Below are 15,000 nucleotides of genomic sequence, written 5' to 3' on the forward strand. Positions count from 1 at the left end.
ATTTTGGATGGGCTAATGTAATCTCTGCTGCTTTGTGTCTCTAGCGTGTGACTGCGCACACACACACGGGAACTGTAACGCAGAGACGGGCGAGTGTATCTGCCCTCCACACACACATGGGCCGAAGTGTGAAGAGTGTGAGGAAGGTCACTGGGGTCACGACGGTGTGTCCGGCTGTAAGGTGCGACACATAATTCACGAACTGACGATAATACCGCGGTATTGTGATGAATAAGCATGTTTACTACGGTATAAGCACATTAACTGTGTGTGTGTGTGTGTGTGTGTGTGTGTGTGTGTGTGTGTGTGTGTGTGTGCAGGCGTGTGACTGCAGTCCTGTCGGGTCGAGCTCGTCTCAGTGTGATCTGCTGTCGGCTCAGTGTCGCTGCAACACACACTTCTCCGGCCTCAAGTGTGACCGCTGCGCTTTGGGCTACAAAAACTTCCCAGAATGCACCGCTTGCGACTGCGACCCGGAAGGCACGCGCGAGGAGTTCTGCGATGGCACACTGGGAGTGTGTGGGTGTGAGGATCACGGACAGTGTTCCTGCAAGGTGACGATAGCGGTGTTTCCTTACACTGTTAGATGTTTTTAATATTTAATATGTTTTAAATGCAATTAACAATATTATTGATCTCCTGCATTGACATCATTATATGAGAACTGAACTGAGCCGGACGATGACATCACGGTTTCTCCAGAGCGGCTGTATATATATATAAATTAACTAAATTAATAACTTTTTTACAACAATAATGAACCATCACTGAACTTACTTAAGCTGGACTGTGACGATATTTTCTTCTGGAAACAAATTTTATTGCATTATTTTCCTGTTATCTCTGTAAAGCTGCTTTGAAACACTGTGTAGTGTAACAAGTGCTATATAATTAATGGTGACTTGATTTTTACTTAAAGTGGCCATATTCTGCCCTCCAAGTCTTGATGTTGTTTCAGGCTCTACTAGAACAGGTTTTCCTGCTTGAATGTTGATTATTTTCCTCATATTCTCCATTGTTGCGGCTCCTCTCTTCCCAGTCTGTCAGTAACGCTCTGTTTACTTCCTGTCTCTATGAAGCCCCTCCTCCTGAAAAGCACACTGTGCTCTGATTGGTCGGCTGGAGCAGTGTGTTGTGATTGGTCGAGTGCTTCGAGTGTGTTTGGGAAATGTCCCGCCCCTTACCATAACCGCCAGTTTAACACACTACTAACTAACTCAACCAGGCCCCGCCCCTTTATTCTGCGTATGAATTATAATAATGAGGAATATTGTGACGTGTTCGTTCCCGGAAGAAACTAAAGATACAATGGAGGCGTTTCAGGGAGTCAAAGAGATGAAGATGGAGAACAGCCTCTTGAATAATAGTTGTGTGTTCAGGAGAATGTGGGCGGCAGCGGCTGTGACGAGTGTACAAGCGGGACGTTCGGTCTGACGGCTCAGAATCCTTCCGGCTGCAGTCCGTGCTTCTGTTCCGGGGTTTCCAGTGTGTGTGAGGAGCTGAGCGGCCTGATCCGAGTGCCGGTGAGCAGAGACCACACACACACACACACACTCGCACACACACACACACACACACACATTCGCACACACACACACTCGCACACACACACACACACATTCGCACACACACAAACACACACACACACACACACACACTCACACACAAACACACACTCACACACAAACACACACACACACACACACACACACACATATACTTAAAAAACCTGACCCTAAACTTTTGCTATATGAATGTTAATTCAGGAACTGTCGGATTCCGTGAGTAAGTGATTCATTCTATTCTTAAAAAAAAAGGCTCATGAGAGTCATTTGTTTGTGAATCAGTGTACACATCTACACATTCTCTCTCGCATTCAGACACAAACACAACTCAGATCACAGTTACTGTTGCAGGAAATTCATGATACCAACGAACACATTTTGAATCTTCATGAATCCTTCATGTGTTTAACACACGACTCTGTGTGTGTGTGTGTGTGTGTGTGTGTGTGTGTGTGTGTGTGTGTGTGTGCGTGTGTGTGTGTGTGTTCAGCTGACGCTGGGTTCTTCTCCGCCGCTGCTGCGTGTCGTGTCTCAGAGTGACCAGCAGGGGACGCTAGAGGGCGTTCATTACTCACATCAAGAGATGCTGCTGGACGTGGCTCACCTGCACAGTCTCACCGGGCCCTATTACTGGAGACTCCCACAGAAGTACCACGGTAACAAGGTACAAATCCCACTGAAATACCACGGTAACAAGGTACAAATCCCACAGAAATACCACGGTAACAAGGTACAAATCCCACTGAAATACCACGGTAGTGAGTTGCGGTAATGAGGTACTAACCACAGTGAAATACCACGGTAACAAGGTACAAATCCCAAAGAAATACTAAATAAAACTGTTTATTGTTAGTTTATGTTAGTTGACATCAATTAAATAATATTAACAGGTACAACTTTTGATTTTAATAATGCATGAGTAAATGTTAAAACTAACTAGTATTAAAGAAGACTTTAGAGGTGTTTTCCATAGTTTACTCGTGTGAGCTTCTGTTGTTGTGCTCGTGTGAGTGAGATGTGGTTTCTCGTGTCTCGAAGCTGCTGTCGTACGGAGGAAGACTCTCCTTCACCATCACGTTCTTCGCTGTCGATGCTGTCGGACTGGCCAATCACGAGCCGCAGGTTCTGATGAGGGGCGGACACCTGCGCAAGCTAGTCATCTACACCGACGCTCCCGCGCCGCTGAACGGCGTTCGCACCGAACAAGAAGTTCCTCTGACCGAGGTGAGTCTGATCACATGACCTGGACCAGCGCCAGCGCTCTCTGACCAGGGCTCGTGCAAGCGGCTTAAAGGTGCAGTGTGTGATTTATAGCGGCATCTAGTGGTGAGGTTGCGTATTGCACCCAACAGAAGTTACGGTGGCCGACAGGAAGTGATGTCGTCGCCTGAGACACCAGAGAGTAGCCAGTTAATCATGAGGTTTCTTTACAAAGATTAATTAAGAAATGATATTTACTTAATAATTCCGTAAAACGGTATGTTATTGCGTATCTTATTGTTACGTGTTCATCATTGTGTCAGTGTTTTATTCGCTGACTTTAGCAGCTTCTTTACACGAAGAACAACATAGTGACGAAACGCGTTTGTCCGTTCAGGGCCACCGTAGAAACGTGTGGATGTAAGGAGACCTGCGGTGTGTGTAGAAAGAAACGACTCGTTCTAAGATAATAAACACATATCGGTTAATTAAGAAAGGTCTTTATACACCACTGAAAACATAGTTATGTTTATGATATTGCGTTTCTGTCAACAGATCCTGCTAAATATTACACACTGCACCTCTAAAGTACTTTTTGAAATGTATGTCCTGGAAAACCCTTGAAAACAGACATTTTTATGGAGAAGTGCTTGAAAAGTGCTTGAATTATTGAAAGAAAATATATATGGGAAATTTATTTTTAATTTTATTGTTTTCACACAAAATTAAAGCTGCAGTCTGTCAGATATAGATATAGAGCATGGCTATGAGTGTAATATTGCACATATAAATATCCAAGTATATGATACAGCTTTTATTCTTCAAGTCAATTAATTATATACTGTATTCATTCAGATTTAATAAGGAAAGCGAAATATTTGTCATAGTTTCCTTTCAATGGTGAAAGTTTCCATCTCCTGCACTTTATTTGTACAATTTTTTTATTTATCTATTTACCTATTTTAGAATTTAAAAGGTAATAAAGATTGATAAATGAGATCTCTGGTTATAATCAGTAGTAGTGCTTGAAAAGTCTTCAAAAGTCCTGTAATTTGATGTGACAGCATGTGCCTGAACCGTGTGTGTCTGTTTCTCCTGTGTGTCTGTGTGTCTCTGTGTGTGTGTGTGTGTGTGTGTGTGTGTGTTTCTCCTGTGTGTGTGTGTGTGTGTGTGTGTGTGTGTGTGTGTGTGTGTGTGTGTGTGTGTGTGTGTGTGTGTGTGTTTCTCCTGTGTGTCTGTGTGTCTCTGTGTGTGTGTGTGTGTGTGTGTTTCTCCTGTGTGTGTGTGTGTGTGTGTGTGTGTGTGTGTGTGTGTGTGTGTGTGTGTGTGTGTGTGTGTGTGTGTGTGTGTGTGTGTGTGTGTGTGTGTGTGTTTCTCCTGTGTGTGTGTGTGTGTGTGTGTGTGTGTGTGTGTGTGTGTGTTTCTCCTGTGTGTGTGTGCAGCACAAGTGGAAGTATTTCAACTCTGTGTCCGATGAAGCCGTGAGCCACGTCGACTTCATGTCTGTGTTGAGTAACGTGGAGTACGTCATCATCAAAGCCTCGTACGGCTCAGGACTGCAGCAGAGCCGGTCAGTGTGTGTGTGTGTGTGTGTGTGTGTGTGTGTGTGTGTGTGTGTGTGTGTGTGTGTGTGGACCCGAAATTTGGAATCAAATTTTTTTTTTTTCATTTTGATAATGTTTTTTTAAAAAATGTTTTATTTTATTTTATTTACCTTCAAATTACTAGATTTGATCAATAAACAATAAATAAATAAATAAATAGTAATTTAGAAGCACATTCCTCACATTCTTTCAACTTAAATTCAAAATAACTCACAATTTCATGCATAACCCTTTTAATTCAGCTCTAAATATCTTACATCGGGTGTCTTTGACCTCTTTTGGAAAAATAATGATATTTCATGACTCTAGATGGGCTTATGTCTCTATATTACCCCTTTTCTACCAACAAGAACCAGGTGCTGGTTCAGAGCTAGAGCTAGTGCCGGTTCGGAGTTGGTTCGACTGACGAGCTTTCAAAGAACCGGTTTGCCTTTCCACAGGCTAGAGAGCCATCACAGATCCAGATCTTACGTCACTGTATACATCTCATGTTGCCCAGCAACGCTAGCGCGGCACACACAAACACACCAGGCTTCTTCGAGATGGATCGGCACTGCGAATCTCGAACTGCGAGACCGATCCAAAAGCAGAAGGAGTCGTATGCTCTCCAAACACTCCCGCAGCTCCGATCAGTCCATGCCGCTCCGATGCATCTCGAACAAGCCTTCCATCAACAATGGCGGTCGTTGTGTTACTATTTATGCTCATGGCTTTGCAAACCTACATCGGTATCCAAACACAGCGAATCCAGCACGTTCGTGCAGCTCGCTGTAACTTGCATTAACGGAGATTACAATTGAGCTGCTATTAGCACGATTAGCTGCTATTTAAAAAATGGCGGTCACAAGTTTCTGTTTGTCTTTTTTGTTGGTCATGGTAACCCCGCCCCCAGCCGCTGACGTAAGCGGTTCTTACTTCTAGACCAGCAATGATTTGGTGCTACTTAAGAACCACTTTTACTGGTTCAGAGCTGGTGCTTTGCTGGTCGAAAAACAAAGAACCGATTTGAAACTTGGCTCTGGCTCCGAACCAGCACCAGCTCTGCCTTGGTGGAAAAGGGGTATATGAGCTGTTCCTCTGGGTCCTAAAGTCAGTTCGGTTCAGTGTGCATTCAGATACACATGTAGACATTATAAAATAATTTTTTGTAAACTTTTAGCATTTTTAGTTTGAATTCTGAGCATTTTTAGGTTTTTCTGTGTACTGAAGCATTCCTCACATTGCATTCATTCCTAAGGGGGTCAAATTGACCCGCGAGCGAAGGATTTGTTACTTTTTTAAATTTCAACCATAAAATCCATATCCAATCCATAAAAAAATTTTGTTTGTATTTGTGGTTCAAGTGCGACAAAAGTCCTGGGGTCTTGGACCCCTCCGATGAACTCTCAATTTTTAAAACAATTTCACTAATATTTTCCGGATCAAAATGTCCCGAGGGAAGGATGCGAATAGTTGGAGCAACTACATTAAGATGCACAAACATGTTCCCTCAGAATAACATCCCTGATGATGCATCACTCCCAATAAAGGGAGTAACCGGAGTCCGTGTTTCTCTGATCGGTGTTTCTCTCTGCAGGATCTCTAATATCTCGATGGAAGTGTCTCTGGATGCGGATGATGTTCCCGAGGGAGCGGCGGGAGGAGTGGCTCGACTGGTGGAGGCGTGCGAGTGTCCACTGGGATACGCTGGACTCTCCTGTCAGGTCTGGGAAAACTCTCACACTCATCGACTAAGTGTTCGGGCACATAATACATTTGGAAATATGTCTAATAGTTCCTGTCCTTTATCTGAATTCAGAAACTTAGAAACGTATTATATTATACATTTTATAATATAATATATACATTTTAAAACATCAATATAAAATTAATATAAAAAATTATGACAATATAAAAAATAGTTAATAGTATATTAGTATATTATTTTATATTTATTCTATTTATTTTTTATACATTATCTTGTCTTTTATTATACAAAATTCTAAATATCAATATAAAATATTATATATATATATATATATAAGACAATGTAATATATATAAATTATATATAATTAATAGTGCATTATTAGCTTTTTGTTACTTAGATTTCATACATACATTATATTGTATTATATTATTTATATTATATAATATTATAAGACAATATAATGTCCAAATAATAAAAACAAATAAGTAGTAAAAAAATCTTTATTAATATAAGACAATATAATATATACAAATAAAATAAAATTGTATGTAAATAGTAATTGATAGTATATTATTATATTATTAATTTTATATTATTTATATGCCATTTACATTTTATAATATAATATACACATTTTAAAACATCAATATAAAATTAATATTTAAAAATATGACAATATATTAAATAGTTAATAGTATATTAGTATATTATTTTATATTTATTCTATTTATTTTTTATACATTATCTTGTCTTTTATTATACAAAATTCTAAATATCAATATAAAATATTATATATATATATATAAGACAATGTAATATATATAAATTATATATAATTAATAGTGCATTATTAGCTTTTTGTTACTTAGATTTCACACATTATATTGTATTATATTATTTATATTATATAATATTATAAGACAATATAATGTCCAAATAATAAAAACAAATAAGTAATAAAAAAATCTTTATTAATATAAGACAATATAATATATACAAATAAAATAAAATTGTATGTAAATAGTAATTGATAGTATATTATTATATTATTAATTTTATAATATTTACATGCCATTTACATTTTATGTATTATATTGTCTTATATTATAAGACAATATAATATACAAAAAATATATATAAAATCAATAATTGCCTATATAATTTAATAATAAAACAATATAATATATAAAATATAAATGAAATAAATAAAGGCCCGTTCACACCAAGGACGATAACTACAACGATAATCATATAGTTCTAAAAAATCTAAATATAATGATTTATAACGACACAGAAAGATTTTTCCAGCTGATGAATGATGAAAACATCGACAGCCAATCAGAATCCATCCTGTGTAAAGAGCTCGAGCATTTAAAGCGACAGGCGACAAACTTCAGCGCTTATAATAAACAGAGCGATATTGATATAGTTATGATGGTGTGAACGGGCCTTAACTTGACGTTCCTGTTGATGTTTATAAAGATGCTTTACTGACTCTTCCACATCCCTAACGGTTCAGTTCTGATGTGTTTACCCATCAAACAAGTATTCATTACTTCAATGAGCTCATTGTTTCTGCATTAAATTATTACATTGTTTATATTAACACATTTTTAGCTAACTGTGATATTGTTTATGTACATTTCTGAATTGCATAACTCTGATAATAACAGATCATTGTAAACTGTAATATGGACTCATGCATTTTCTGTAAAGCTGCTTTGAAATGATGTGTATTGTGAAAAGCGCTATAGAAATAAATGTGAATTGAAATAGAATTGAATGCTCTGTGTTGCAGGAGTGTTCTCCGGGTTATTACCGGCAGGCCGTGTCTGAGCTCAACATGAAGGGCCGAAACCGGCCGCTCATTCGGCCCTGCGTCCCGTGCCGCTGCAATAACCACAGCGTGTCATGTGACCTGGAGACGGGCCAATGTCTGGTGAGCAAATCCAGATCCATAAACCTGCTTTATCCACATCAAACTGATGATGAAGCACAATCAGCTGCTCGAGATGCTAATTAATCGTGTGTTCAGGGATGCCAGCACAACACCGCAGGAGAGCACTGTCACCTGTGCGCCGCAGGGCATTATGGGAAGGTTCAGGGCTCGGTCAGCGACTGCTCGCTGTGTGCCTGTCCACTGCGGGGTCAAAGGTGAGGTCACATGACACTACGGCTGTGTGTAGGTCATGATAAAACAGTGGATCTCAAACTTGTTTTGCGTGTGTTTAGCTTTAGCGTGACGTGTGTGTGTTTTGCGTGTTTAGCTTCAGCGCCACGTGTGTGTTAGAGGGCGCTGGAGATTTCCGCTGCGACCGCTGTGAGGAGGGATACGAGGGCCGCTACTGTGAGAGGTGAGGTCATGTGACATTACGGCACACACACACAAACACTCGTACGCTAACGCTAGGGTTGTGAATCGAAAGAGACGCAGCCGGAATATTAGGCTACTGTCACTTTAAGAGCTGCACGGATCCAATATAACCTATATACCAATTCTGGAATCGAATACTTGAGGTCAGTAATCGGATATTTGTTATAAAATTAAACTTTCGATTCCTCTTATCGATTCCTTTGTGTGTATTTCAATACGACTTTAAACCATTGAAGCGCGAGAGACTCTGTTTCTGTGTTTGTGTGTATCAGTATATCGGACCTGTGCAGCTCTTAAAGTGACAGTACTAATATTCCTGCTCCATAATAACACTAATCAAACAACAGAAGACAGAGAAAATTCGCTCATTCTTCACTGAATAACTTTTGTAACTATATTTTATAATGTATTTTTTATTTATAAAGTGCAGCGTTATTGTACATTTTATTACAGTTTCTGTACCTGAATATCTGAAAAAAACACTGTTTATTTCAATCCTATATTTGTTCATTTGCATCTATTTGTTGAGATTGCTAATTTTTTATTTGTTCTATATTAATAACTGAGTGTTTACATGTCTTTAATAATGCTTGAAATGTTTATTAGTTATTCTAGTTGTTCTTCTATGGTGTTTTTTAAACCACAGAGAAACGTTCCTTGTGTAAGTGTGTTTATCCTGTTGATTTTTGTTTATGATTTTCGGCTACAATAAAATGTTTTGCTATAAGACTAAATGTGAATGATATCTAAGTTTTTTCTACGTAATCGTAAACGTTAAAATTCAAGCGATCCCCAACCGTAGCTAACGCTCTCTGTGCGTCTCTCAGGTGTTCGGTGGGTTACCATGGCGACCCGTCGGAGCCGGGCGGCCGGTGTCAGGTGTGTCGGTGTAACGGGACCGGGTCGCTGCACGGTGTGTGTGACGGACTCACGGGCCGGTGCGAGTGTAAGCCCGGGTTCAGAGGTCATCTGTGTGACCAGTGTGAGGAAAGACACGTGCTGGTCAGCGAGCAGTGTGTGTGTAAGTCTGCGTTATTTCTACAGTTGGTTTCAATGCAGCTTCACCCTGATAAACTGGAAAATAAGTTATAACTCTATGATGCAAACTTCAATTATTCAATTCAGTTCAGTGTTGATTTAGTTCAGTTCAGTAACAGTGTCAGTGTCAGTATCAATTATGAACTAATTAAATTTTAGTTGATTTGTTTTTCTGCTCAGTTCAGGTCAGAGTTAATTCAGTTCAGTTGAGTTCGGTGCTGATTCAGTGTTGATTCAGTTGAGTTCAGTGTTGATTCAATTCAGTTTTATAATTGTTGCAGAATTCATCAATTATGAAACAAATTCAATTTTAGTTGACTTGTTTTTGCAGTGTTGATTGAGTTCAGTTTGGAGTTGATTCAGTTCAGTGTTAATTCAGCGTAGTTGAGTTCAGTGTTGATTCAGTTGAGTTCAGTGTTGATTCAGTTCAGTGTTGATTCAGTTCAGTGTTGATTCAGTTCAGTGTTGATTCAGCTCAGTTCAGTGTTGGTTCAGTTAAGTTCAGTGTTGATTCAGTTCAGTTCAGTGTTGATTCAGCTCAGTTTAGCTCAGTGTTGATTCAGCTCAGTTCAGTTCAGTGTTGATTCAATTCAGTTTTATAAATGTTGCAGAATTCATCAATTATGGAAAAAATTAAATTTCAGTTGACTTGTTTTTCAGTGTTGATTGAGTTCAGTTTGGAGTTGATTCAGTTCAGTGATAATTCAGCGTAGTCGAGTTCAGTGTTGATTCAGTTGAGTTCAGTGTTGATTCAGCTCAGTTGAGTTCAGTGTTGATTCATTTCAGTTCAGTGTTGATTCAGCTCAGTTCAGTGTTGATTCAGTTCAGCTCAGTGTTGATTCAGCTCAGTTTAGCTCAGTGTTGATTCAGCTCAGTTGAGTTCAGGGTTGATTCAGTTCAGTGTTGATTCAGTTCAGTTCAGTGTTGATTCAGTTCAGTTCAGTGTTGATTCAGTTCAGTGTTGATTCAGCTCAGTTCAGTTCATTGTTGATTCAGTTCAGTGTTGATTCAGCTCAGTTGAGTTCAGTGTTGATTCAGTTGAGTGTTGATTCATCTCAGTTCAGTGTTGATTCAGCTCAGTTCAGTGTTGATTCAGTTGAGTTCAGTGTTGATTCAGCTCAGTTCAGTGTTGATTCAGTTCAGTGTTGATTCAGCTCAGTTGAGTTCAGTGTTGATTCAGCTCAGTTCAGTGTTGATTCAGTTCAGTGTTGATTCAGCTCAGTTGAGTTCAGTATTGATTCAGCTCAGTTCAGTGTGGATTCAGCTCAGTTCAGTGTTGATTCAGTTCAGCTCAGTGTTGATTCAGTTCAGTGTTGATTCAGCTCAATTCAGCTCAGTTCAGTGTTGATTCAGTTCAGTGTTGATTCAGCTCAGTTCAGCTCAGTGTTGATTCAGCTCTGTTCAGTGTTGATTCAGTTGAGTCGCAGTGTTGATTCAGCTCAGTTCAGCTCAGTGTTGATTCAGCTCAGTTCAGCTCAGTGTTGATTCAGCTCAGTTCAGCTCAGTGTTGATTCAGCTCTGTTCAATGTTGATTCAGTTGAGTCGCAGTGTTGATTCAGCTCAGTTCAGCTCAGTGTTGATTCAGCTCAGTTCAGCTCAGTGTTGATTCAGCTCAGTTCAGCTCAGTGTTGATTCAGCTCAGTTCAGCTCAGTGTTGATTCAGCTCAGTTCAGCTCAGTGTTGATTCAGTTGAGTTCAGTGTTGATTCAGTTGAGTTCAGTGTTGATTCAGCTCAGTTCAGATCAGTGTTGATTCAGCTCAGTTCAGTGTTGATTCAGCTCAGTTCAGTGTTGATTCAGCTCAGTTCATTGTTGATTCAGTTAAGTTCAGTGTTGATTCAGCTCAGTTCAGCTCATGTGTTGATTCAGCTCAGTTCAGTGTTGATTCAGCTCAGTTCAGCTCAGTGTTGATTCAGCTCAGTTCAGTGTTGATTCAGTTGAGTTCAGTGTTGATTCAGCTCAGTTCAGCTCAGTGTTGATACAGCTCAGTTCAGTGTTGATTCAGTTGAGTTCAGTGTTGATTCAGTTGTGTTCAGTGTTGATTTAGCCCAGTTCAGTGTTGATTCAGTAGAGTTCAGTGTTGATTCAGTTGAGTTCAGTGTTGATTCAGCTCAGTTCAGTGTTGATTCAGCTCAGTTCAGCTCAGTGTTGATTCAGCTCAGTTCAGTGTTGATTCAGCTCAGTTCAGTGTTGATTCAGTTGAGTTCAATGTTGATTCAGTTGAGTTCAGTGTTGATTCAGCTCAGTTCAGTGTTGATTCAGCTCAGTTCAGCTCAGTGTTGATTCAGCTCAGTTCAGTGTTGAATCAGCTCAGTTAAGTGTTGATTCAGCTCAGTTCAGCTCAGTGTTGATTCAGCTCAGTTCAGTGTTGATTCAGCTCAGTTCAGTGTTGAATCAGCTCAGTTAAGTGTTGATTCAGCTCAGTTCAGCTCAGTGTTGATTCAGCTCAGTTCAGTGTTGATTCAGTTGAGTTCAGTGTTGATTCAGCTCAGTTCAGCTCAGTGTTGATTCAGCTCAGTTCAGTGTTGATTCAGCTCAGTTCAGCTCAGTGTTGATTCAGCTCAGTTCAGTGTTGATTCAGTTGAGTTCAGTGTTGATTCAGTTGTGTTCAGTGTTGATTTAGCTCAGTTCAGTGTTGATTCAGTTGAGTTCAGTGTTGATTCAGTTGAGTTCAGTGTTGATTCAGCTCAGTTCAGTGTTGATTCAGCTCAGTTCAGCTCAGTGTTGATTCAGCTCAGTTCAGTGTTGATTCAGCTCAGTTCAGTGTTGATTCAGTTGAGTTCAGTGTTGATTCAGTTGAGTTCAGTGTTGAATCAGCTCAGTTAAGTGTTGATTCAGCTCAGTTCAGCTCAGTGTTGATTCAGCTCAGTTCAGTGTTGATTCAGTTAAGTTCAGTGTTGATTCAGCTCAGTTCAGCTCAGTGTTGATTCAGCTCAGTTCAGTTCAGTGTTGATTCGGCTCAGTTCAGTGTTGATTCAGCTCAGTTCAGTGTTGATTCAGTTAAGTTCAGTGTTGATTCAGCTCAGTTCAGCTCAGTGTTGAGTTGAGTGTGCATGTTGCGGTGTCAGTGTGATGAACAGCTCGTGTCTCTTCAGCGTGTGATGATGGATGCACAGGACTGCTGTTGGACGATCTGGACTCTTTAGACGGGTCAGTCGCGTCTCTAAACCTGTCGGGTGTCATCATCGCCCCCTACAGCCAGCTCATGACCCTCGAGAACCAGACCCGGGAGGTCAAGGTCAGTCACGTGACCCAGCCTGCATGCATTAACCATCACTCATGCATGAATACTTCACATGTAAACCTCATTTCCAGAGTTTGATGTCGTGGGATCAGAGCCCAGATTATCATCTGACCGCAGGAGAGCGAAGCTTGAGACACCTGAGCGATGACATCACTGACCTGCAGCAACAGGTACACCCGCATCCCTGCTCAGGGTAACCATGGCGACGGGAGACTGATGCTGATGCTCAGTGTGTGTGTGTGTGTGTGTCTGCAGGTCCAGGGTGTGTTTGATGGCAGTGATGCTGTGCTGCTGAACTCTGAGGAGAAACTCTCGCTGGGCAAACAGTTGCTGGAGCTCATCAGGAACACTCACTCTGCCATCCACGGTAACCAAATAAAGCTTATTTTATTTATTTTATTTAATTTTGAAGAGTAATGCACCTAAAACCAGAATTATTATTAAGTAAAACTATTTAAAACAACATTTTCATTAATTGAAATAAAGCTTATTTTATTTTATTTTATTTTATTTTGAAGAGTATTGCATCTAAACTTACACTAATACTATTAAACGTTTTTATTAATTGAAATGATTTATTTATATATTTATTTATGATTTATATTAATCTCAAAGTAATGCACCTATAACCAGGGTTATTATTAAAACAATTTTTTTAAATCATTAATTTAAACAAAGCTTAAATAATTGAATTATTTATTTTTATTTATTATTATTAATTATTATAATTTTTATTATAATTTATTATTATATTTATTTATTTATTTATATTAGTTTCAAAGAGTAAAGCCCCTAAAACCAGTATAATTAACTAAAAATGTAAAAAAAAAACATTTTCATTAATTAAATATGAAGCTATTTTATTTCATTTCATTTTAAATAATATAAAAAAAAGTAAACTAGTAATGCACCTCACCGCTGCTAGTCTGTGATTGGCTGCTGTGCTCACCGCTGCTGTGCTGGTCTGTGATTGGCTGCTGTGCTCACCGCTGCTGTGCTGGTCTGTGATTGGCTGCTGTGCTCACCGCTACTAGTCTGTGATTGGCTGCTGTGCTCACCGCTGCTGTGCTGGTCTGTGATTGGCTGCTGTGCTCACCGCTGCTGGTCTGTGATTGGATTCTGTGCTCACCGCTGCTGGTCTGTGATTTGCTGCTGTGCTCACCGCTGCTGGTCTGTGATTGGCTGCTGTGCTCACCACTGCTGTGCTGGTCTGTGATTGGCTGCTGTGCTCACCGCTGCTAGTCTGTGATTGGCTGCTGTGCTCACCGCTGCTGGTCTGTGATTGGCTGCTGTGCTCACCGCTGCTAGTCTTTGATTGGCTGCTGTGCTCACCGCTGCTGGTCTGTGATTGGCTGCTGTGCTCACCGCTGCTGGTCTGTGATTGGCTGCTGTGCTCACCGCTGCTGGTCTGTGATTGGCTGCTGTGCTCACAGCTGCTGGTCTGTGATTGGCTGCTGTGTTCACCGCTGCTAGTCTGTGATTGGCTGCTGTGCTCACCGCTGCTGTGCTGGTCTGTGATTGGCTGCTGTGCTCACCGCTGCTGGTCTGTGATTGACTGCTGTGCTCACCGCTGCTGGTCTGTGATTGGCTGCTGTGCTCACCGCTGCTGTGCTTGTCTGTGATTGGCTGCTGTGCTCACCGCTGCTGTGCTGGTCTGTGATTGGCTGCTGTGCTCACCGCTGCTGTGCTGGTCTGTGATTGGCTGCTGTGCTCACCGCTACTAGTCTGTGATTGGCTGCTGTGCTCACCGCTGCTGTGCTGGTCTGTGATTGGCTGCTGTGCTCACCGCTGCTATGCTGGTCTGTGATTGGCTGCTGTGCTCACCGCTGCTGGTCTGTGATTGGATTCTGTGCTCACCGCTGCTGGTCTGTGATTGGCTGCTGTGCTCACCGCTGCTGGTCTGTGATTGGCTGCTGTGCTCACAGCTGCTGGTCTGTGATTGGCTGCTGTGTTCACCGCTGCTGGTCTGTGATTGGCTGCTGTGTTCACCGCTACTGGTCTGTGATTGGCTGCTGTGTTCACCGCTGCTGGTCTGTGATTGGCTGCTGTGCTCACCGCTGCTGGTCTGTGATTGGCTGCTGTGCTCACCGCTGCTGGTCTGTGATTGGCTGCTGTGTTCACCGCTGCTGCTCTGTGATTGGCTGCTGTGTTCACCGCTACTGGTCTGTGATTGGGTGCTGTGCTCACCGCTACTGGCTGTGATTGGCTGCTGTGCTCACCGCTGCTGGTCTGTGATTGGCTGCTGTGCTCACCGCTGCTGGTCTGTGATTGGCCTCTGTGTTCACCG

General features: G+C 41.0%; 1 protein-coding gene across 1 annotated transcript in view; it reads left to right on the forward strand.

Moving 5' to 3' along the window:
- lama1 (laminin, alpha 1) overlaps window positions 1-15,000 on the forward strand; it is a 63,651-nt gene that overhangs the window by 12,938 nt on the left and 35,713 nt on the right. Inside the window, exons 11-24 of the mRNA XM_077219365.1 lie at window positions 45-181; window positions 321-554; window positions 1,380-1,523; window positions 2,056-2,229; window positions 2,604-2,789; window positions 4,208-4,335; window positions 5,946-6,072; window positions 7,857-7,997; window positions 8,094-8,212; window positions 8,326-8,412; window positions 9,260-9,453; window positions 12,565-12,707; window positions 12,785-12,883; window positions 12,969-13,080. Coding sequence (XP_077075480.1) covers window positions 45-181; window positions 321-554; window positions 1,380-1,523; window positions 2,056-2,229; window positions 2,604-2,789; window positions 4,208-4,335; window positions 5,946-6,072; window positions 7,857-7,997; window positions 8,094-8,212; window positions 8,326-8,412; window positions 9,260-9,453; window positions 12,565-12,707; window positions 12,785-12,883; window positions 12,969-13,080 — 2,025 coding nt within the window. The remainder of the gene's footprint in view (window positions 1-44; window positions 182-320; window positions 555-1,379; window positions 1,524-2,055; window positions 2,230-2,603; window positions 2,790-4,207; window positions 4,336-5,945; window positions 6,073-7,856; window positions 7,998-8,093; window positions 8,213-8,325; window positions 8,413-9,259; window positions 9,454-12,564; window positions 12,708-12,784; window positions 12,884-12,968; window positions 13,081-15,000) is intronic.

This window comes from Siphateles boraxobius, unplaced genomic scaffold (assembly GCF_051911475.1).
Source record: "Siphateles boraxobius isolate OS27281-9 unplaced genomic scaffold, OSU_SipBor_1 12, whole genome shotgun sequence".
NCBI classification, from domain to species: domain Eukaryota; kingdom Metazoa; phylum Chordata; class Actinopteri; order Cypriniformes; family Leuciscidae; genus Siphateles; species Siphateles boraxobius.